This window comes from Hippocampus guttulatus, chromosome 9 (assembly GCF_054856545.1).
Source record: "Hippocampus guttulatus isolate MCC_2025c chromosome 9, RoL_Hgut_1.0, whole genome shotgun sequence".
Classification (NCBI taxonomy): Eukaryota; Metazoa; Chordata; class Actinopteri; order Syngnathiformes; family Syngnathidae; genus Hippocampus; species Hippocampus guttulatus.
Genome location: NC_141269.1, coordinates 2,051,115 through 2,076,389, shown reverse-complemented (window position 1 = coordinate 2,076,389; position 25,275 = coordinate 2,051,115). Strand labels below are relative to the sequence as shown.

At 45.8% G+C, this 25,275-nt stretch overlaps 1 protein-coding gene across 3 annotated transcripts in view; it reads right to left on the bottom strand.

Moving 5' to 3' along the window:
• The window catches only part of LOC147199774 (voltage-dependent T-type calcium channel subunit alpha-1H-like), a 57,490-nt gene extending 36,822 nt beyond the window's left edge, over positions 1-20,668 (bottom strand). For 2 of the 3 annotated variants that reach the window (XR_015101789.1, XM_086119583.1), the window contains exons 1-4: positions 4,337-4,661; positions 3,363-3,496; positions 2,966-3,063; positions 2,214-2,373 (exon numbers count right to left, since the gene is read on the bottom strand). Coding sequence is in view for 2 of the 3 variants with exons in the window: in XM_086119583.1 (XP_085975709.1) it covers positions 2,214-2,373; positions 2,966-3,063; positions 3,363-3,496; positions 4,337-4,375 (431 nt within the window). In the remaining variant the exon portion in view is untranslated. Of the gene's footprint in view, positions 1-2,213; positions 2,374-2,965; positions 3,064-3,362; positions 3,497-4,336; positions 4,662-16,759; positions 17,041-20,385 lie in introns of those variants that run through there. The other variant, XM_086119584.1, reaches the window with a different exon arrangement.
• Positions 20,669-25,275: the final 4,607 nt, after the last annotated feature.

Sequence of the window (25,275 nt, the reverse complement as noted above, 5' to 3'; positions counted from 1 at the left end):
TTCTTATCTTATCTGACTGTCTAGCCCAGGGGTGGGCAAACCTTTTGGCTCGGGGGCCGCATTGACTTTTAAAATTTGACAGAAGGGCCAGGTCAGCACGAGCTATGGTACATTAAAAAAAAAAAAACGGCATTTGTTGACAGTCCATATCAAACATCAACAGAACAAAAGCATGAACGTACTGTCAATGCGCCACCTGGCGGTGAAATGCCTGTCATTACAAGTTCAATTGAAATGAATGCAATCATTCACATCGAACCTTAATTGCAGACCGACCTTCGGCGGGCCGGATTAAAAAGACCAACGGGCCGGATTCGGCCCGCGGGCCGTAGTTTGCCGGCCTCTGGTCTAGCCGCAGCAGGGGGCGTGGCGAGGGGGGAACAGGTCTGGTGGGGCACTGCCCCATTTGGCCCCTTTGCAAGAAGCCCGCCATATCACAAAAGTGCCAAAATAACGTACGGAAGCTGGAAGGATATTCTTTAAAAAAAAAAAGTAGAAGATTCATGAAATTGCTTCTTCTCGCCGCGCTATTCCGAGATGGATGTTCACAGTCAGCAGTGTTCCACCCCCTGCCCCCCCCCCCCCACTGCCATGCGGGCTGGATTAAAAATAGACAATTTAAGCGAAACAACAATGGTAAGCGCACAGCCAGACACACTCCACATCCACAACACTTGTTAGCGGGATTAATGGCGCACTGGTGTAACAAGAAGAAAGCAGAGCACGCAATAACTGAGTGCTTCCGCCGTGACAGATGACTTTGTGGGCTTTGTGTTTCTGGACAAAGGGGCAGACCAGAGCAACATGTAGAAAAGATGAGGAATCAATCATTCGTGGTGGCGAGGCGTTGAAAAGTCGTTCGGGTGCCGCGAGAATAAACGCAGTCATCAATGAAGTGAAACGCGGACCGCTGAGTCCGCTAAATGACGTTCGCTCTCTTGACACCGGCGCAATCGTTGTCCCTGTTGTCGTTTTTCGTCATCGTTCTCCCTGCAAGTATTTGAGCCATGTGAAGATGCATTGAAATGACGAGGTGAAAAGTTCGCAAAATGATGTGAATGCTTTTTTTTTAATGATTTTGTGTGCGTCGCGTAGTCTTGATGACTGACTAACCAAGTGAGATAATGAACCAGGTGGGGCAATGCCCTGCTTGGCCCCAATGAAGACGGACTTGAATCTGCAACGTTATTTTTTGGTGAACATGAAGAACCTTTTTTGTGCTGAATGGTGAAAACTAAGAAAACGAAAATAAGCAAATGAAAAATGGCTCTGGTGGGTCACTGCCCCACTTGGATGTGCAGTGCAAGTGTACTCGCAACAGCCAAAAGTGGGGGAGGGGAAAAGAATTCAAGCCGCAATTTAATTGTAAAAAGTCCCCCAATGTGCTTAGATCTCAAATGTCAAAATGTTTTAAATAACTGCATATTAAATCGCAATATTGTTAAGACAGAAGTGGTCAATGAAGGCAAAAACAGCGTCATGTTGTAAAAAGAAAAGCAGTCAAGTTACAAGAATGACGTGGCAATTATGAAAATTGAGTCAGCATGTTTCAAAATTAGTCAGAATATTACAAGAATTTATTGTAATAGAAATAAGTCATTTGGAATATGGTATGAGTTTTTTTTAAGGGAAAGGGAATAATAATTCGCAAAAACAAAAGTGTCGTTGTGTGAAAAAAGTCGGAATGTGTCAAAGCTAAAATCGCAACGTTACAAGAATAAAGCGATCATTTGATCAGTTTGCTTGAGTTAAAAAAAAAGAGCATAGCATTGCAAGAAAAAAAAGACACTTAAAAAAAATACATGTTACAAGAATAAGGTACAATATATTATGAAAATTATTTACAGAATTCTTTGTTTAAAATTTGCAAAATTGCAAGCAACAATGTCCCCTGCCATTGCAACTAAAATAAAATGCGATAAATGTTATTAAAAAGTTAATTTAAATGAACATAAAAATATTCCTCGCGCACCCTTATTTGTCATCGACTGTGTCGGTCAAAATTAAAACCATTTTTTAAAAAAATCAAGAAGCCCATTCACATTACCAATCACTTCGCTGACCAATACTTTTGATTGGTGATTAGCGCGCCGTTTAATCAGGGTGTGCGCCCCGGGGGGAAACATTTCAACACTTTATTGATGACGCGGACGACGGCAACGAGCGAACGGAGCCAAATAAGTGGGTGGGTCGCGGTCGCCACGGTAACTCACGTCTTGACGTCCTCCCCCATGAAGCAGCGGTTCCTCAGGAGCCCCGCCCAAAGCTGCACGCCAACGATGCCAAAGATGAAGAAGACGAAGAAGCACAGCGCCAACACGTTGCCCAGCATGGGAAGCGTGTCCAGCAGCAGGGTGACCAGGATGCGCATGCCTGACAACACACGCGCACAAGAAGTCAACCAAATTTTTTTTTTCCCTTTTCCCTCACATTCTCCACCGTACAATCCGTGACGTTGGATGTGTGCGTGCCTTCAGACGCTGGGGCTGACCCAGTGAGCTACGTGGTCAAGGTCAAGGTCAAGGTCATCTTTCTTGTCAAATATGCTTACATATGACGGAGCAAATGAGAATTGCGTGGTTGGATGGCCGCTAGCTGGCGAAAACGTTAGCCGCAAATTGCCGCCCCGAAATTCCATCTCGGAACGTTTGGGAATCATCCCCAAATGAAAATAAGAATTTCACATTGTGTTTGCAGCGGCTAATTGCTTTGTCGCTGGTTTCCTGCCGTCCCGATGTTGGTGACGGATTTTCGGCCTTTACAAGGCGCCTGCTACTAATTGGAACATGGAACATTAATAATACAGTTCTCTTTTAATAAATGATTAAGAGGCTCTTTGCGTAGCTTGAAAATGTGTTCGTATGTTTTGTTTTGTTTTTTGTCCTTTGTGAGGCTATTTTAAGGGCTTTCACATGAAAATTTACATTAGGGAGAGAATCTTGCAACGAAAAACTGAAGAACTCACTGGGAACCCTGTTGATGGCCCTGAGTGGCCGTAGGACGCGCACGGTGCGAATTGCCGACAGGCTAATGTTGTGTCCGTCCAGCGAGTACTCCAACATCCTGCAGGGGGGGAGGAAGAGAGCGCTGACCCGTCAGGTGCACCGGGAACGCAACAGAAGGCGCCGTCCTGTCTCTGGGATACCACAATGGCTTTTAGCGGGGAATCACGGAGGCCTCCCAGGACTCCGTGTTTCCCATTGCCATTCTGCAAAGCTGTCAGACGCTAACACACACATACACACGCATGCTTGACATTTTACTGGCATTAAACAAGTGTCTACGCACGCACACATGCACACACATTTTTGGCTCATATTTAATGTCAGCGGTGCGCGCGTCCGCAAGTGTCAAAAACTCACCCCACGATGACAATGAAGAAGTCCAGTCGGTTCCACGTGTCTCCGAGGTAACCGTTGTGGCCGATGATCCCCAGAGCCACCATCTTGACCAGCATCTCCCCGGCAAAAAATACAAAGATGCCGTCGTCCAGTGCCTGCGTACACGCACAAAACAACAACAAAAAGACACAAAAACACACGCAAAGGATCAGTGTGAATAGATGAAGAGGAGGAAGCTAAAAATTGTATCGATAATAAAGTCTCACAGCGAGACATAGTTTGTCATTTCGAGGTGAAGCGAGTGTTTGGTCTACGGACTTGGAAGAAAATGTAATTCAAGATTTTGCATCACCTGCCTGTCTCGTCGACATGGTTTGAATTGGACAAACTCTGTGTGGTAAGCTGGATTCTGAAGGACTGATGGAAAATGACAAAACAAACCTAAAATAGACATTTCATGCCAAAATGGCTTTTTGGGCCATGTTTACTGGAGACCTTTTGTGGATCTACTCATGATAGACATACTGACCAAATTGACTATGGGAGTACTGGCTTTTAGGGGTGGATATTTGGAGAAAACAAAATGGCCACTTCAGACCAAAATGGCAGAGTGCCTGCGTCTTAATTGTGCGTGGCTTCTAAATTTTGACTTTTTCTTGGGTCTACTGATGGACACGCCAACCAAATTTCAGATTGTTAAGCCTTTGGGGCCGAACTTTCCGATAAGTTAAGTTTTAAAGGACTGCTCGGAACTCAAAAAATTGGCTTTTTGGGCATGGCCTCTTGAGACTTTTTTTGCGGGTCTACTCATGCCAAACAAATTGTGTGTTGCAGAGATCAAATGGCTTCGGGGAGTGAAAATCAAGTTCAAGTGATTTCTTCAAAAGAAAAATGTCGGACTTGCTGAGACTTTTTGGAAAGCCTTCTCATGATCGACATGCCTACCAATTTTTTTTTTTAACTGGTGTGTGTGTGCGCGTTTGTATGTGTGTTACCTGCAACAGGAAGTGTGTGTCATCGCAGGGCTGAAACATTCCCAGAGTCACGCAGTTGAGCAGGATGGCCAAGATGCTGATGCGCTCAAACCAGGTGGCAAAAAGGTCAAGGGTCACAATTGCAATACAGTATTGATCATGACAAAGAGGGGGAAGCGGCAACAACGTCGACCACAACAATTAAGACAAACCGGCGCAATATTGATCACAGCAACGAGGAAAAAACAATAACATCGTGATGACTGAAGCCCATCTTGCTCTTTGGGCCTGATTGGAAACAACGGCGGACGGTGACGATAACCATAGAACAGGAAATTGATTTTCACTTGCCATAGTTTTATAGTGTCTACTATTTTTATGTCATTAATTTATGTTGTAACTATCTTGTCTGACAAATTTTTGCTCCATGCACTTTGCATGCAGCGGTAGTCGTTTGAAAGCGCTTTCTACTTTTCTGCGATGGAGGAAAAGTTCTGGACGATAAACATGAGCAATAAAATCAATCGGAAAATCAATTACATCGTAAATTTAACGAACAGCTGCAGCAAAAAGAGGTGAGCCATGATTGGTTGTTCCCTGAGCCCTGAGCACCCGTGAGGGCATTTTTAGCAAGTAGGAAGTGGCAAAATGGCTGCCCGGTGAGAGAGCTAAAAAAAAACACGAATGGATTTTGCTGCTTGACTCCTATTCCACAAACGCAACATGCATCAGAATGCCGAGTTTCGACTCGTGAAGCCACATACAACATAATATTGCAAAGAAAATGTTTATGACTTCCCCTGTCAATCATAATCGAATCAAATGAAAATGATTTAAATTTTCCGATAAATAACATCTAGTACTATGATTCACGCACCTAAAAAAAATGAATGAAATCAAATTTTAAAATAAAGGAGCATAGTTATTGCAAGTTATCTTAAGCCTGGCTAAACCTGAATTTAGCCACTAAAATTCATGTCCAACATTTTTGGGGGGGGGTGGGGGGGGCGGCGGGGGCGCGCAGACACACAAAAGGAAGTTTGATTGAAACCTGTCCTCAATCAACCAAGTCTCTTTTGCTTGAGCTGGCAAACAGAATTCCTCGGCGGAGGCGATGCGCTCTGCTGAATTTCGGCATCCAAGTGTCGATTCCGTCGCCGTTCCGACTCGTCTGTTTTGGCTAAGCTGCAGCGCGCGGCGGGCCGGAGGTCATTTTTGGCGACGGCTCCTAGCAAAAGACGCTTCATCACATTATTATTCACACTCCTCAAAGCCTTCCGTGACCCGCTCTGACCTGCTTCCCGAGCATCTGCATTCATTAAGCTTCCCCTGCTCACTTCATCAGCATTTTTTTTCCTGTTTTTGATTGGTCGCCAATCCATATATCCAAGCCAATGAGGACGCTACGGCTAAAGGTTAAGCCACGTCCATCAAAGCCAGAGGACAGCAAAATCAACTTTTTCACAATTGAAGCTTTGAAAAAGTCCATCTTAGATGCCTGGTAAAGCAAAGCCAACCCCGCCCCCACCCTATTTCCGGGATATAGGGGCGGGGTTGGCCCGTCTCCAGCAAAATCTAATTGTTGTACTCATGACAGACATGCCTACCTGCCCGCTTCACAGTCTTTGCGACTCGTGACGAGACATTCTGACACCTTTTTAATATTCACGCCTACCAAAGGCAGCCGGCATGAAGCGCGTGCGGGCGTTTGATGGGGGCGAGCGTGTGAGGGACATTTGAAGTCGGTCTGTCAGAGCGGAGACAAGAGTTCAACTCCAAACTGTCATCAACGCAAGAGGGAAAACAACAACTGAAAGGGGAACAACCAAAAGAGTCCAAATGGTGTCGAGTGGAAAACAAGAACGCGCAAGGACACATGCCGAACACACTGGATTGCCCGCGCGCGCGCACGCACACGCACACGCGCGCGCGCTCGCCTTTGTGGACACTTTGCTCTCAAGAGGGCGGAAAAAATTAATGAGAGCACAATCCTTTATCACCCTTGAGACACAGCGAGCGAAGCTAGAGAGACGGCACAAATGGGAGAGAGAGAGAGAGAGGAACAGAGGGAGAGAGAAAGGGTAATCCAGTGTCATCCTGTGCTCAGGTTGCCATGGGAACACCCCCCCAATCTCTCACCGTGAGAACTGACTTGTGAGTTTCACCGTCGCCTTCGTCTGGGCCACAACGCAACGGATGCGTGTCAACACACACAAACAGACATTCGCCCACGATAAGGAAGCGATGTCCTTCGGAGCAAAAAGGGTCTCTCGGAATGAAGGCATTTATTCCGATTCCGTTTTGGTGGGGCACCACATTCCTGAAAACTCCAAATTTTCTCAAATGCGTGTGCCCCGATGTCAATGTGGGCATTCACTCTGTAGCGGCCTTCCGACAGTTAGGAAAAAAGGTTCACCAACGGGTTTACAATTTGGCAGACAAGTCTCTCATAAAAGGATGCACCAAAAAAAAAGGTCTGTGGTACCCAAGCTGAGAAATGAATAGGAAGCTGGTCATTTTGGGTAGAGGCAGGCATTTCAGACAAATTTCAGGCCTAGCAGATTGACCAAAATCAGGCCATGAAACCTCTGTCACCCGTCAAAATGACATTGGGTGGACATATTCATCTTAACAGGATCCACCAAAAAGTTGTCAGGCCACATGCCGGAAACTGAGCAACAAATGCACCAATTTTCATCCATCCATCCATCCATCCATCCATCTTCTACCGCTTATCCGGGGCCGGGTCGCGGGGGCAACAGCTTTAGCAGGGAAGCCCAGACTTCCCTCTCCCTAGCTACTTCTTCCAGCTCTCCCCGGGGGATCCCGAGGCGTTCCCAGGCCAGCTGGGTGACATAGTCACTCCAGCGTGTCCTGGGTCTTCCTCGGGGTCTCCTCCCGGTGGGACATGCCCGGAACACCTCACCAGGGAGGCGTTCAGGAGGCATCCGAATCAGATGCCCAAGCCACCTCATCTGGCTCCTCTCGATGTGGAGGAGAAGCGGCTCGACTCTGAGCCCCTCCCGGATGACCGAGCTTCTCACCTTATCTCTAAGGGAGAGCCCGGACACCCTGCGGAGAAAACTCATTTCGGCCGCTTGTATCCGGGATCTCGTTCTTTCGGTCACGACCCATAGCTCGTGACCATAGATGAGGGTTGGAACGTAGATCGACCGGTAAATTGAGAGCTTCGCCCTTTGGCTCAGCTCCTTCTTCACCACGACAGACCGATACAACGTCCGCATCACAGCAGACGCTGCACCGATCCGCCTGTCGATCTCTCGCTCCCTCCTGCCATCACTCGTGAACAAGACCCCAAGATACTTAAACTCCTCCACTTGGGGCAAGATCTCTCCCCCGACCCGGAGGGGGCACTCCACCCTTTTCCGACTGAGGACCATGGTTTCAGATTTGGAGGTGCTGATTTTCATCCCAACCGCTTTACACTCAGCTGCGAAACGCTCCAGTGAGAGTTGGAGAGCCCCGTTTGAAGGAGCCAACAGCACCACATCATCTGCAAAAAGCAGGGATGCAATACTGAGGCCACCAAAACGGACGCCCTCAACGCTTCGGCTGCGCCTAGAAATTCTGTCCATAAAGATTATGAACAGAATCGGCGACAAAGGGCAGCCTTGGCGGAGTCCTACCCTCACTGGAAACGATTCCGACTTACTGCCGGCAATGCGAACCAAACTCTGACATCGGTGGTATAGTGACCGAATAGCCCGTATCAGGGGGTTCGGTACCCCATACCCACGAAGCACCCCCCACAGAACTCCCCGAGGGACACGGTCAAACGCCTTCTCCAAGTCCACAAAACACATGTAGACTGGTTGGGCGAATTCCCACATACCCTCGAGGACCCTGCTAAGGGTGTAGAGCTGGTCCACTGTTCCACGGCCGGGACGAAAACCACACTGCTCCTCCTCAATCTGAGGCTCGACTTCCTGACGGACCCTCCTCTCCAGCACCCCTGAATAGACCTTACCAGGGAGGCTGAGGAGTGTGATCCCTCTGTAGTTGGAACACACCCTCCGGTCCCCCTTTTTAAAAAGAGGGACTACCACCCCGGTCTGCCAATCCAGAGGCACTCTCCCCGTTGACCACGCGATGTTGCAGAGGCGTGTCAACCAGGACAGCCCCACAACATCCAGAGCCTTGAGGAACTCCGGGCGGATCTCATCCACCCCTGGGGCCCTGCCACCGAGGAGCTTTTTAACCACATCGGTGACTTCAACCACAGAGATAGGAGAGCCCACCTCAGGGTCCTCAGACTTTGCTTCCCCCAAGGAAGACGTGTTGGTGGAGTTGAGGAGGTCTTCGAAGTACTCTGCCCACCGGTTCACAACGTCCCGAGTCGAAGTCAGCAGTGCCCCATCCCCACTGTACACAGTGTTAGTGGTGCACTGCTTCCCCCTCCTGAGACGTCGGATGGTGGACCAGAATTTCCTCGAAGCCGTCCGGAAGTCGGCTTCCATGGCCTCACCGAACTCTTCCCACGCTCGGGTTTTTGCCTCGGCGACCACCGAAGCTGCGTTCCGCTTGGCCAGTCGATACCCGTCAGCTGCCTCTGGGGTCCCACAGGCCATAAAGGCTCGATAGGACTCCTTCTTCAGCTTGACGGCATCCCTTACTGCTGGTGTCCACCAGCGAGTACGAGGGTTGCCGCCACGACAGGCACCAACCACCTTACGGCCACAACTCAGATTGGCCGCCTCAACAATAGAGGCACGGAACATGGTCCACTCGGACTCAATGTCCCCCGTCTCCCCCGGAACATGGGAAAAGCTCTGTCGGAGGTGGGAGTTGAAACTCCTTCTGACAGGGGATTCTGCCAGACGCTCCCAACAAACCCTCACAATACGTTTGGGTCTGCCAGGACGGACCGGCATCTTCCCCCACCATCGGAGCCTACTCACCACCAGGTGGTGATCAGTTGACAGCTCCGCCCCTCTCTTCACCCGAGTGTCCAAAACATGCGGCCGCAAATCCGATGATACAACCACAAGGTCGATCATCGAACTACGGCCTAGGGTGTCCTGGTGCCAAGTGCACATATGGACACCCTTATGTTTGAACAAGGTGTTCGTTATGGACAATCCGTGGCGAGCACAGAAGTCCAATAACAAAACACCACTCGAGTTCTGATCGGGGGGGCCGTTCCTCCCAATCACGCCCCTCCAGGTCTCACTGTCATTGCCCACGTGAGCATTGAAGTCCCCCAGCAGAACAAGGGAGTCCCCAGCAGGAGTACTCTCCAGCACACCCTCCAAGGACTCCAAAAAGGGTGGGTATGCTGAGCTGCCGTTTGGTGCATATGCACAAACAACAGTCAGGACCCGTCCCCCCACCCGAAGGCGGAGGGAAGCAACCCTCTCGTCTACCGGTGTGAACCCCAATGTACAGGCACTGAGCCGGGGGGCAATGAGTATGCCCACACCTGCTCTGCGCCTCTCACCATGAGCAACTCCAGAGTGGAAGAGAGTCCAACCCCTCTCGAGAGAACTAGTACCAGAACCCAGGCTGTGTGTGGAGGCAAGTCCGACTATATCCAGTCGGAGCTTCTCTACCTCACACACCAGCTCGGGCTCCTTCCCTGCCAGAGAGGTGACATTCCATGTCCCAAGAGCTAGCTTCTGCAGCCGAGGATCGGACCGCCAGGGTCCCCGCCTTTGGCTGCCGCCCAGCTCGCATTGCACCCGACCCCTTTGACCCCTCCCACGGGTGGTGAGACCATGAGAAGGGGGACCCACGTTGCCTCTTCGGGCTGAGCCCGGCCGGGCCCCATGGGTGTAGGCCCGGCCACCAGGCGCTCGCCAACGAGCCCCACCTCCAGGCCTGGCTCCAGAGGGGGGCCCCGGTGACCCGCGTCCGGGCAAGGGAAACTGAGATCCTTTAATTTTTTTTATCATAAGGGGTCTTGGAGCCGTGCTTTGTCTGGTCCCTCACCTAGAACCTGTTTGCCATGGGTGACCCTGCCAGGGGCATAAAGCCCCAGACAACTTAGCTCCTAGGATCATTGGGACACACAAACCCCTCCACCACGGTAAGGTGACGGCTCACGGAGAGGTGCACCAATTTTAGGATGAGTAAATGACCAAAAAAAAAAAAAAACAATAAATAAATCAACTCCGGAAACCAGTTTTACCAACTGCTGTCAACTTTCCCAGACATGCACAAATTGCACAAATTTGAACTGAACAAAAGAGGCGGCCATTTTGCTTTGGAGCAACCATGTCGGAGGTGCATTCCTGCTCTTGTACTTTGGCGAATTCCTACAAGGAAATTGGAAGCAGTTGTCTTCGACAGATGGCCGATGCTAAATTGCCAAGCCTTTTTTTTTTTCCTCAAGTCATCCGATGCAGGGCAGCAGAACGGTAAAACAAGGTGACACCTTGGTGGATATGATCAAGACGTTATCTTGAACAGATCCAGACATCAGCTTTCTCAAGTAAGGACTTGCCCACATGGTGGCCACATAAAAAGAAAAAAAATAATAATAATAAAAAATAAAAACGCGTCAGTTGAGAGTGCTGTCTGTTGCTGCATGCAGTCAACAGTGGAAGAAACAGGGCACTTACTTACAGTATACAGTTGGTATGTCACTATAAAACACATTAAATAAGTACGCGCACACACACACACACACACACACACACATTCACACCCAGCTACAAAAGAGAAGCCAGGGTCAAAGTGCGAGTGATGGATGAGGTGGGGACTCATTTCCTCAGCGGGACCGTCACTCAACATCACAACAGGGAACGTCCTCTCCCGCTTCTACTCCTCGCACTTTCTCACCGCCATTTTTACACATGCCAACGCTCTTTCTTACTCGATCGGCCCAATTATATTTCCTTTCCTCGCCATTCAGCTCTTTTATTTTCTGTTTTTTTTTTTTTTTTGTCACCATACAGTTTCCCCCCCGCCGTCTTCAACTTCTCACATCTCACTCGGCGCACCTCGCCGTACTGCAGCCGCCGGTTAGAGAGCCGTATCGCAAAGCCGGGTGTCAGCCAACAGATAAACGGTGACTTTCCTTAATAATTAAAACCGTCACAGCGCTGGAGAGAGAGCCCGAGGGCAAGGGGATGGCGATAAAGGCAAAGGTAGAAGAAGTGCTGTAGTATGACTGGTAGGGAGGTGCGGTGAGGCGAGAGGGTGATACCACCAAATTGCCGAATCAGAGACACGAGATGAGACGATTGATTCATTTCCAACTTTGCGAAGTGGAGCATCGGCCCGATTTTTCACTCCGAAACTACTCGTGGGAAAACCGCGGAGTAAATTTTGCTGCTCTGTACTCATGACATGCGCAAAAAAAAAAATGGATTACATTCCAGTCAAACTAGAAGTGCAAAGATTCATTGATAAATTGACAACTAATTGATTGTCAAATTAATCGATCATTATTTTTGACAGGATTTTTCTAAACTTTCTTTGGAAATTCGGTCTCGGTGCTTAGGTAGGAGATATTCTCAGATTTCTATCGTCCTCAGTGAAAGCAGACTTATTGTTTCTGGTTTTTGTTTTTCAAAATAAGACATTTCCAAACAATTATGGTAAACAATCCTCACAATTTTCGCCGACTTTCTGACGGATGTTCCAGACCAAACCCGTAACCGAATCAAAACTGATTTTGACATTTTGCGCTTTTTCTGCGCCGCCAACTTGAAACAATGAATGGAAGTCAAAGCGTTCTTCAAATCGATTTGATCAACCTACACGATAGGAGTTTGATGCGTGCATGGTACCCAATGGATGAATTCACTCACGACCTGTTTGACAAACAAATTAATGAACCAACTAAAAAAAAAAAAAGGACGAACTACCTGGCGTCTGACAAACAAATTAACAAACGTACAAGCCAATGAGATGAAATCATTGGCTTGCTAACATACAGCCTCGCTAACGGACAAACAAGCCGAGGGAAGAACGGATGAGCTAGCAAACTCGCAGGCGATACAAGCGGCCCAAGGGGGGTAAGAAAATGGCATCTCTGCGTTACGGAGGGATTAACGGGGGTCAAGACGGCCAGGAAGACGAGCCGAGTAAACAGACGCGAAAGGTCTCCGCCGTGTAATTAAGCGGTCGCCGAGCAGACCCGAAGCCTCCTGACGCTCGCTGTGAAACTTGTCCTCCTCCCTCATCCGCAACTTGCCACCACGTCCCCCCACAACTCCCCCAGCCCTCCGACCGTGGCGGCACAGGTGGGAAAGGTCAGGCAGACATGATGAATCAAACCCGCTCGCATCACTTTGTGATCTTTGCGCTGCAACCCTCGCGCTGAAGAGCTTTTCATGTGAAGCCGTCGTTTCACTTGAAAGCATCGAGGGAGGGACGGCCATTTGCACGGATACAGTGCGGATTGGGAGACAATTGGAAGAGTCTTCCTTTTGACGCAGTCACCTCGAGATTTAGCGTCAGTTTGGCTTTGTGTTTTTGTGTCATCTCATCCAATTTGGCAGCAGTACTCGACTCACACGCTATGACAAAAATGCTCACGTTTCCTCATTTGGGGTTGGCCATCCGTCGGAAAGCTTTGATTTTGAAGCCAAACTGGATATGGCTGTTTTGAACCAATATGCCTTTTGGTGCATCTCAACACTTTTTTGGTGGGTCCACTCATGAAATTGTATGTTGCTAAGGGGAACGGGCTTCTGGGAGCGAATTCAAAATGGCCACTTTAAAACAAAATGGCAGAGTTGTTGTGAGTTTTTTTGAGGGGGATGGGGGGCTGTTTTGGTGGGTTTGCTCATGATAGACACGCCTCACAAATTGTATGTTTGTCACTGGAACTCGCTTCTGGAAGTGAATTCTTTGGAACATTTTGGATGGGGTTAGCGAGCCAAGATGGCCGCTTCAAAACAAAATGGCAGACTTCCTGTCCCTTTTTTCAAGACTTTTTTGGGGATGAGTCTACTCGTGATTGATATGCGTACCAAATGTCACGCTCCTTAGTGTGAAGTGAACTTTCAAAATAGGCCTAAAGGGTGCTCCTGAGCAGAAATGTCCACTTCAAAACCTCAGGCTTCACGTGTCTTTTGATAGTGATTTCTTCTGACTTTTTTGCATGTCCGATGATGAGAGATTATGAGAGCAAAAGGACAAAATTAGCCTCAAACGGTAGGCGTCCTGTCTACTCAAGCATGGCCTCTTGATACTTTTTTGTGAGTCTCCTCATGATAGACAAATTTCATGTTGTAAGTCAAACTGTCCTCGGGATTGCATTCTTCCCCCAAACCTGCGGGTGGAGCTGATGAGACAATTTTGGTCAGTCACCCGGACATGATCTTCAAGATCAACTTAGTGAGTTACATTTGATGAGTTCTTCCAAATGCAGAAGCCCTCACAAAGGGCCAACCTATTTGGCCAAAAATAAGGGCAAAGAAACAAAACATTACGACAATTGAGATTAATAGGAGGACAGAATTGCATTGTGGGAAATCCCCCCAGCGGGTTTCCAAGTATCGCAGGAATGATTCAGGACAAGCAACAACCATTCGATTATAGCATTATAAAAATAAAAAAATAAAAAGACGTTTTACTTTTAAATCAGAAAAAAAAGGAAGAGGGAAAATGAGTTTAAAAAGACACCTGTGAGCTTCTTGTTCTACTTTTAGCCATTTCTGGAATCCATTTGTCAGACAAAATGTTTCCTGTGAGGGTAATCAAGGACAGTCAGCAAGCAAACATTGGACAAAAGTATTGGAGACACACACACACACACACACACACAGAGTAGGGTTTCAAGAATAAGGTTAGGGTTTGAATGTAGACTTTCATGTCAGGCTTAGGGAATCAAAATAGGGTGTGAAGCACATTTTAGGTTGTCAAAATAGAGTTTCAATCTGGGTTAAGGTATCAAAGTATGGTTTCAAGCCAGGGTTAGGGTTTTGAATTTGCATTCGGGGGCACCACCCATGTCAAGCGGTTACCACGGCAACATGCTGCAATCACCTTAATTGGGGGGAGGTTCATGGGGGGGGGGGGGTTACACTAGGGTTGGCTGCTTCAGACTACTTTGAGCGACACCCCGCGTGGGCACGGAGGGGTCTTCATTAAGACCACTGGCAGCCGCTCAGCTCGAGCCAATTAAGTCGGATGGACGGACGGATGGATGGATGGAGAGAGAGAGAGAGAGGTAAACGAGGGGGGAGGACGACGAGAAAAAAGCCGTGACAGAATCAGCTTTTCGCATAAACAAAAGGAAACACCCTGAATGTTTCATAACCTGATGAATAACTTAGCGTATGTGTGCAGGCACGTGTGTATGCGTGTGTGTGCGTGTTTCACGTGTGGAGCAGTGCATGGAAACAGCACCTCAGGAAAAAAAAATGGATGATAGTTGGAGCATCGTATATTGTTTCGAGGCTGTGTTTGAAGCGGAGGTTAGGGTTTCAAATCGAGTTTTGAGAGACAAAGTTAGGGTTTCAAATGATAGTTTGGAACCAAGTTTGTGGTTTTTAAGTGTGGTTTCAGGCCATTGTTGGGGTTTCAAATTATGGCCTGAAGTGAAAACCACGGTTTAAAATAGGGTTTCAAATAATGGTTTGAAGTGAAGTATCGGGTTTCAAAGTAGGGTGTCAACCGCTGGGTGGGGTTTTCAGATCAGCAAACGAAGCCAAAGTTAGATTAGTTTAATTAGTTACATTTTAATTTGAAGCACGGTTTTCGGTTATAAAGTAGGGTTTCGTGTCAAAGTCTGGGTTTCATATTAAGCTTTGAAGTGGACTTTGTGGTTCAAAAATAGAGTTTCAAGCCCGGGTTAAGGTTACAAACAGGTTAGCGGGTTTCCAAATAGAGGTTCCAAATTAGAGTTGCAAGCAAAAGGTAGGGTTTCAAATTAGGGCTTGAAGCAAAGACTAGTTTCAAAGTTGGGTTTCAAGCCTGGGTAAGGTTTCAAATGCAAGTTAGGGTTTCAAACTCGGGTTTGACATAAAGTCAATGGTTTCAGTCGGGTTTAAAATACCGTACACACACGCGCACATATTGATTATGCGTACATACACACACGCGTGCGTGCATACGTGTGTGTGTGTGTGTGTGTGTGTGTGGGTACGCCGGCTGAGCTGCACACAAACAGGCAAGCAGGAGTGAAGCCATCACGCCAGAGTTGCTAGGCAACCGGGTGATTCCTCCGAAGAGAGACTCCGTGGGAGATTCCCTACCCACGTGTGTGTGTGTGTGTGTGTGTGTGTGTGTGTGTGTCACAAGGGGAATAACTCACGTTATCATCCAAAAGTACTTGAACAGCTGTAATTGACAGTTCAATGTCCATGTAGGGCTTCGGGTGAGTGTAGCGTTTCAATTACAGTTAAAAGTCAAGGTCGGGGTTTGAAGCCAGGATTATGGTTTCAGAGTCAGGTTTCAGGTCAGGGATACGGTTTCAGGTTAGGAGTTTGAAAAAATAAAATTAGAATTTCAAGCATGGTTTGAGGTTTTGAAGCACCTTAATGTAACGGTTTCAAAGTAGGGTTACAAGAAGGGAGTTAGGGTTCAAAAATGGGGTTGATGCTTCAAATACACGTTAGGGTTTCAATGTAAGGTTTCAAACCAGGGTTAGGGTTTCAAATGAAGGTTTGAAGCCAAGGCTGGTTTCAAGTATGACGGTTTAAAGCTGAAAACAGACTTTTAAACCAGGGTAATGTTTTCAAAGTGTGGCTTCAAGTAAGGGTTGGGCTTCAAAAATAAAGTTTTCAAGCCAAGATAAAGGTCACAAAAATTAGGATGGTTTAAAAATTTTCAACTTTGAAACCAAGATAGGTGTTTCAAATCAGGGCTTCGAGTAAACATTCAATGCTTTTATTTTGAAACTGAATTTAAAAAATGCATCACGGCGCAGTCACTACTTTCCTGAATTTCTTCTTTTTTTTCCAAACTGTACTTCTCGGCTTTCATTTATTTAACACAACTCAATTATGTCACTCACATTTCACGTGGGAGCACACACACACACACACACACACACACACATACACACACTCAAATGAAGTCTCTCATTTTGTGACCTCCAAAAAAAATGTTCAGCTCCACATTGACAGGCATACGTAACCCTGGATATTCATTAAGGCCGATTGCCATGGAAACGTCCAATCAGGGAGTCTTAGCCATCCCCCGCCGCCCACCCCCCCCCCCTCCCCGAGGCTGACGCATCTGAGGAAATACCTGAACACACACACACACTCCACATCCCAAGAGACAAGACATGACGTCGCCCGGCTTCGCACGAACATGCGGTTGTAAGATGTCACACGCCTCCAACTACGTACGATAGTGACGTCAACGTGGGCATCAACGTCATCCATCGTGTTTGAAGCTTTTTAAATTGTAATCCGTTCACTCGCCGGCCACTCGAGAAAGTTGAAAATCCTTTTCGCCAAGTTGGGCTGACGGAGTTCCTCCGCGGCTCAACTGAATTCCTCGCACAAGGCGGAAGGATATGGGTGGCACACGGCTCGTAGGCACCACGACCTGGGCGGGCTGGTTTGCGACAGCGCCAACAGAACGACGGGGGCGAGCGAGGGGTACGGCAACTCCTCTTCTTCCTCTTTGACCTCCTCCTCTTCCACCTCTTCATCGTCACTCCTCCGTCGGCCCTCCCCTTCCACCGACACGTTCACCCTGACCCCGCCCTCCCGGTCCCGCCCACCGCGCTCAGGCGAGGGGCCCCCGTCGTGAGGCTCCGGCTCCGGCTCCGGGGGGTCCGTCATGACCGGGGCCACCTGGAAAGACGGACGTACGATTGGTACGTGGGTGAGGCCTCGGGCGGTCAATGGTTTGGTTTTTTTTTTTGTTTTCTTTTGGAGGGGGGGGGGGGGCGAAACGGGAGCGTTGTGGCCAGGAAGCATCAATCTACGTCGAACGTAAACACAGCCGGATTGGGAGAGGAAACTAAACAGACAGAGAAGCTTCGCAGGCGCTCCATGGCGGGAGAAGAAACTGATGGGGGGGGAGGGGGGACGACATGACCTTGATTCATGGTCAAAATGTTAGTAGGCAAACCGAAATAATACTGTACTTGGTAATCTATTAATTTGATTTTAATTATTTATTAATCTGTTAGGCCAGATAAATATGTGATGTTAACTACAAATAAAATGTTGGTTGACCATAAAAGCTTGTCAATTAACTCTAAATCCATGTTAAATCACAGTCCATCACACTGTGGAACAAACTGAAACAAAATTCTATTGAGTTAGATGTGAATGCCGAAATCGGCACGATGATTGCAAAATTCGTACGTCGCGGTTTTTTTGTTTTGTTTTGTTTGTTCTCTCCACAGCTTACATTTCCAGATAAGCAAAATTCCACCGATTAGCTCTCCGCCAACTAATAGGAGCTAATCGAGATTGTTTGTGCCGTCACAAATGCGACACTGCGGTGAGAGGTGTGTGCAGCTCCCAATCGGGCAAGATCTGCAAAATATCACCTTCGTATTAGCTCCAGTGAATATATTAACATACGGAGGATAGAGACAGTATGTGCAGACTGTATATGCAATAAAGAGTACATATGTATGATAAGAAATAATATATACAGTGTAGTATATAACATGTATATAGCGATCATGAGGTGTATTAGCAAGTTAACTTCAAGCGCAGGAAAGCTGGCACTTAAAAAAATAAAATAAAAAGACTGTGTGACATAATGAGATGTGCTCAAGTACGCACACACACGCTGTGTGCATGTGGGTGTGTGTGTGTGTGTGTGTGTGTTAGTATGATGCGGCGGGCAAGGAGCCTGGAAGCCAGTGAGGATTCCAGAGCCGATTCACTTTGAGGCTTTTTCCCTTTTTTTTTTCTTTTTTTTTTGGGTGGTAGGGTGTGATGCATACTGTTGGGCGGACATCAGTCAGCCATTACACGCACGCGCGCGCACACACGGACAAGAATGCGATGTTGGTGCACAGTTAAAAGCATACAGAGGAATGCTTTCAAATGACTTGGAAAAACAGTGCTGACAATGGCACCCAGGCGGCACCCAAGCAACGACTACATCGCAGAAACCGAGAACAGCCGGTGCGACCGAGGCGAATACATGATTGATGTCCGGCGAAATCCACGTTTACATAATTTTCACCTTAATTTGCGATTACATCTGTGGGAATTTGTAAGAAGTGCTTGGATCGTTCATGTCAACGTAGGCTAGATTCGCATGGATTTGTGATAAAACTGTGTTAACTCCCGATAAATGACCGCTGATTTTTTTTTTTTTTTTTTGGAGAGGGGGGTCAATTCATTGAGGATTTCTCCATTGTGAGACAAATAAAGGTTTTCTTATTCTTATTATTCTTATGTCAATTTGCGATAAATCCCCAACGATCGATGCCATCGAGCCATGCTGTTTTACGATAAGATTCTGTCCACAAGCAATCCACATGAAATGATGGTCAAAAATGCATTCATTTGCAATAGATCCGGTTGACAATAAAACCATGTCAATTTACTCAAATTCCAGGTTGACAAACGAAATTGGTTACCTTAAGTCAAACTTTATGGTAGGTTACAATAAAGCCGCGTAAATGAACGATTAATTGACACCAATTTCGGAAACATTAATGCTCGCTTACGATATCTCCGGGCCAATTTAAAGGAAAGCTAGCTTACAAAATATCCACGTTACGATCAACCTGCGATGAATTTATCATCAAAATATTAATTGACAATGAATCCATTTGATATAACAATAAATCCTTGTTACCATAAACCTGTGTCAAATGGCTGCAAATCCAGGTGAATTTTTTTATATCAATAAATTCTTGTTCATCTACGCACACCCCCCCCCCCCCCCCAACAACGTAAGGTCACAAGAAAGCCACGACTGACGATGTGCATTTACAAAAGCTCCATATGAGTTGCCAAGAAATCCATGTTAAAAAACTTCGATCATATGGCTGTGATTCAAATAAATCCATGTTGACTCCCCAATTAATTCACGATTTGGTTCATTTTAAATTACAATCCAGTCAGTTCACGGTAAATACAAATAATTTAAGGAGAAATCCACGTTAAATACAATAAAGCTGTTAAAATAAATCTGTATGAATTTATTAATTAATAGATCTATTTATTTACAAAAAAGATTTTTCATAGATTTAAAACTAAATTTGGTAAATGTAACATGAAATCTGTTCATTTCGGATTAATCCGTGCGAATTTGCGATGAATCAATGTTAATTCACGATAGATCCACGTTAAATTGACAATCAAGTCATGTTAATTTATGTTACCTCCATATCGCTATGCAACAAATCAAATTTACGATTAACTATCGGTACTTTTCAAAAAGCTACGTTGGTTACGATAAAGCCAATTTGCGATAATTGTGTGGCAAAATGTATCAATTTAAGACAAATCATTATCCAACCGCTTAAACAGTTTATTTTATGATACATTTATGTCAGAATACTGAAATATGTTACATTGCGATGAATTTTACACTAAATTTATGTTCTTTACAATACATTGTATTGCTTCGGTTACGATAAAGCCAGGATAACTTGTTCCCAAATCTGTCATAAAACCACGTAAAACTACAAATCCATCATCATTTACAAGACATATTTGTATGCCGGCAATAAATCCAGTTTAATATATATGACAAAAAAAATCACGTTAATAAACGATAAATGAATCGTGAACTGTTTAGGACGGCAAAACCACAACTGCACCCTTCAACTGTAAGACTTACTCAAAAAACAAACCAAAAAACAAAAGCAGTCAAACAAAGCCTTTTCTGCGAATATGTGATTATTTCCGGTGGCATCAGCAGCACCGTAAACAGGGCGAACATAGATTATTATTATTATTATTATTATTGCAAAGACAGGATGAAGGCGATGCTGAATGCCATTTTAATTGACTCACAATTAATCCATTTGCGTCATCCAACACTATGAAAGCTTCAATTATTTAAAAAGCGTTAAAAACAACCACTTGAAACATTTTTTTTACATATACGTGTAGCACAAAAAGTGACATTCCAGCGCATGAATATATTGAAAACGGTAAACCTGAGTCGAAAAAAAAAGTCAACAATTAGACCGAAAAGTTGCCGGCCGGTCTTACCGGGGAGCAGCGTTCGTCCATCGGTCACTGGGGGACGGCCGCACGCCCGGAGCTCCTCGGGGTGCCGCGGTGCTCCATGAAGCCCCCCACCTCACGGGCGCTCACTCCAAAACAGATACAAAACAAATTGGGTTTTAAAATTTTAAAAATATGTCTGGAAGTCCACAATGGGGCAAAGGAAGTTGGCATTAAAAAAAAAGAAAAGACAGAGGGGTGGAAGTGAGGCGGGGGGTGCAGTAAAGTTACAGAGGACCTAGCGACCCCCGCCTGCTTGCGCGCCCCCTCAGCCGCCGGACGCGTTGTGGTGTCAGGTAGAGGAGTTCACCAGCGCGGGGGGGGAGGGAGAGAGAGAGAGAGAGCGAGAGAGAGAGAGTGTGGGGGGGGGGGGGGGACGAGAAGGAGTGAGACGAAGTCAAGCTGGTGGTGAGAAAGGCAGAACCGGATGCACTTGCACCGTCACGGTGGTCTTCAAAATAAAGGTGATTCTGTCTACTTCCGCTAAGGAAATGAAACCGTTTTTCATTGATTGCTGAAAAGGGACGTGCGTCTGATCTTGGAAACAGTCATCTAATTTAAATCCATGGTAATGGTGCGGTGTTCATCGACAGTGTCAGTTCACAATAAATCCTGGTTATTTTACAAAAGATTGGTTGATTTACATTAAATCGATGTCAATTGATGCTAGCTCCATCTTAATTGAAGCGAAATAAATGCTATGCTAACTCAGGATGAATCCATGTTCATTCATGATGACGTTTAACATGCAATGACTCAATCATAAAAGCCCTTACATACATATTTACATACAGATGTATGTATATGTTTATATGTTAAGATATGCTAAAATTATGTTAAATGACAACATATTTATGTTAGAATACAATAACTGCCTCAAGCTATCATTTTTAATATTTAGCTTAGCAGCAAAGTGCACACAGCACAATTCACCGGCTCCAGGATGATAAATCCTGTCCGGACATCTGTCAGGCTCGGTGACCCCACGCAGATGTGTGAGGTGTCACGAGTTCGCCGTGACGCTTGTCAATCCGCATCGACCCCGCTTTGCCTTTGACAGACAGCTGCAAAAACCACATACAATTATTACGTTTTAACACCGCACGACGCCATAACTGTGCTGCGTAGTACTGCAGAGACGGTCCTAACGGCTTGGTTTGGAATGTGAAAGGTTTACGTTCATTTACAAGCAAGTGATGTTGATTTACAATCAATTTAGTTTAGTTTATGATAAATCCACATTGTGAGGACTCCGGGTCAATTCAGAACAAATCGACATGAATTTATGCCAGCTCTCTGTTACATTCTGACAAAATCACATGAATTAAGGTAATTTACGATAACCCTCATTCATGTCAAATGTCTCCACCTGAAATGACAATAAATCCTTGTGAATTCACAATAATAATCTGTCTTGAATTACAATACAGTGAGCCCACCCTCTTTGTGGAAGATGGGTCGGCCGAAGAGTACCAAAAAGTCGTGGATAATTGATATCTACTATACAAAGGGTAAATGCAGACAAAAAATATATATATATGAAACCCTCCAAATTCTTGAAGGTCCTGCTATAAACTATCAAAAAGTGTTTTCCATGAAAAAATGGGTTACCTTCCCCCCCCCCCAAAAAAGTAAATAAATAAATAAATCTATCCATGCTAACCGAACACTGTATAAATCCTTCTCCAGTTACATCATGGCGACTTATGTTAAATGAGGCTAAAGCCACGTTAATTTACTACGAAGCCCTGTTAACTTGCCATACATCCGTGTCCATTTACAATAAATCCAACTTAATTTACAATAAATCCGCGAGCCCCCCCCCCCCCCCGGGCTGCAAAACACATACAAAACGACGCCCGTATCCACATCCAGCACAATAACTGTACTGCAGAGTCGTTATGAATGTTTGGCTTTTGTTTTTAATTAAGTGTACGGCTGCAACCGTTGATTTTGCTGGAGGCTCCATGTGACTCCCTTAGGAGCCCACCGGTGGTCCCTGGATCCCACTTAGGGAAGCAAACAGCACAACTGTTTCAGTAGCACCACTCCCTCGCACAAATAAACCGTACTGTACACACCAGGGCTACCAAAGTGCTTTTTATTCTGGGTTTATATGAGAAGGTTGTTTATGTACACATTTAGTGTTAGTTCACTTATTCGTTGGCTAGCTAGTTTGGATTTTTGGCGTGTTAATCACGCTGTTAGCCTCGTGGGTTGTTTGCTACCGCATTACAACTAAATTCAGTTTTTATTTTATTTTTTTTAAGCATCTGCTAGTATTTATTGGTAATGTGTGAACACACCCCTCAGTTAAGTGGATCAGTCTGTTTTATGGTTCAATACCAGGTGTTTAGTTACTGAGCTAGCTAGCGCGTTTGTTGGTTAGCGCAATTAATGAGGTAGTTCACTTATTTGTCAGTTCATTTTATCAATAGTTTATTTGTTAGTTCATTTATTTAAATTCTTAGCTACCTTTTTGGTCAGGTACCGGTGGTCCATTTTGTTATGTTTAATCCCAGTTGGTTAGCTTGTTAGTTAGCTACTTCATTTGGCTGGTTAGTTCATCTAATGAGTTAGTTGATTTAATATTAGTCATTCATTATGACTTACTCTGTTTGGTGTGTTAGTTAAATCACTATCTTATCACTTAGTTTGTCCATTTAATGTGTTCGCCAACGTGTTAATGATTTAATTAGTTAGTTAAATCCATTCCTTTGCTACTTTGATCATTCAAATAAGTTTGAATCACTGCCAGTAGTAGTTTGGTCACTTGTTTCATATGTTAGTGAAAAGTTAGTTTGCGACACGGTTCATTTATGTTTGAAGGGCTTTTTTTTTTTTAAAGGTGTGTCTGTTACTTTTGTTTGTTAGAATTCATTCTGTGAAGTTTTGATCACATTATGCTCGGGTGTTGGTGTAGTTGTACGGTGTTAAAATCGTCGTGTCATCATGTTACATTAGCCTTGGTGAAGAGAAGAGGAGACGAGACGCTCTGGGCCGTCACTGGACGCACTAATGAGACGGGAAATGATGCCAGACTGCATTGACAGACCATAATCCCACAAAGACCCCAGACCAAACCAAAGATTCCACCCCTCTGCCCCTCGCCCTCTACGGAATGAAGCTTTCCATGTCTAAATAATTGCATCCATCACTCTTGCTTGGAATTTGGAGTGTGTTGCTTGACAGCGGGGAGGAGGATTAGCATGTCGTTAGCGTTCGCTACGCCTCGACTAAACGCTATCAGGTGACAATTTGCTTCGATGCCGAGAAAAATGTCCACTGGCTGCCTGCTCGGATATTTATAGCTAGTTTCGCTCAGTGTTTAGTCAGATGGGCAGGCAGGCTGCAACCTTGCGTTTTTTGTTTGTTTTTTCTTTTTTTTTGGGGGGGGGGGCATGGGGGGTGGATTATCATCATTTGCATTTGCAGAGAAGAAAATGTGGCTCTGTGTTTGCATACACTTGCAAACACACACACGCTTAAGCACAGCATTTAAAGGTTCAAGAATCTGTATTGTGATATAGCTAATAATATATGACATTATAAATCCTCAGCATGCTCATTTTTATTTATTGTATTTTTTTTGGGGGGGGGGGGTCCCCTATTGGTTTGGAGCACAGTTTCAAACAACATAAGTTAAATACTAATGACATAAATGTCAGTCAGTCAGTTACACAGCCGGTAGGTCCATTTGTAGGATTGGTCATGTTTGGATCCTCGTTTTCTCATTGGCTGGTTACATTTGTAGTCGTTCGTCTATTTGTATTCATGGTTATGTTTGGATCATAGTTAGGTCGCCCGTTAGGTGGGTAGGCATGAAGTAGTTCGCTGGTTGTTATGAATTAACTCTCTGAGTTGGTCTTTACACATATGTTTAGCTAGCTAGCGGGTTGCTTGGCCTAGTGGCAAGTAGACATTTTGGATTGACCTTTTTTTGAGATGTTTTAACTTTTGAGTACCCTTTGTCATTTGTAGAAGTTTGATCTGAGGCAGTGAGTGAGTTTGCCATCTCGGTCGTGTCCCCCCCCTCCCCCATTTGCTTTACATACGGACACATACAACTCTGGAGAAACCGCACATCCGACTCGAATTTTGACTGGCTCATCGTCATTTAAGATTGCGTTTCCACTCAACGTCTGATCCAATTTACACTCGTTTACTCCAAAAAGAGAATTTCACCCCCACCACCCCAATGCCCTGGCAAGGTGCTGACGGGTTGGTTAGCAACATCTGAGCTTCAGGTACACTCACAACCAGAGTTTGCCAGGGAGCCTCTGCCTTGGAGGAAGGGTATCCACATTATGTAATCATCAAAGACACGCTTCCGAGAATCTTCCGGATGATGATGTCATGACTCCCTCTACCACGCTTTGTGCGTGTATGTGTGTGTGCGTGTTCCGTAAACTCATGCAAGTCTCTTTCATTCTGCTTACATGAACTCATTTCATGCATTTTTCACTGCGTCGCTGTCACCACGCCATGTTCAGATGCCGTTTTACACGCACGCACGTATACACACACACACACGGGAAAACACACTCCCTGCGCTATCGGTCGAGGATGAGTATCTAGGCCAAACATTATTATCACCCCTCTGTCTCCTCCCATGGGTGTGTTTCCATGGCAACCATCGCATCACCGGGAAGTGTCTCATTCCACGGCGCTGTCATGGATACGCACACAAACACACGCGTACACACAGTCACTCTGAGAACTGGTCGGCCAATCAATACGCGTTGATCAGTTGGCGGAATTGCCATGGAGACCACCCAAGGGCACGTCCCATTTTTGCGCACGCACGCCCACGCCACTGAAGTTGACCTGGTTATTGCTCAGCCACATGAAGCGGTCAATGGTCTACACGTGCAC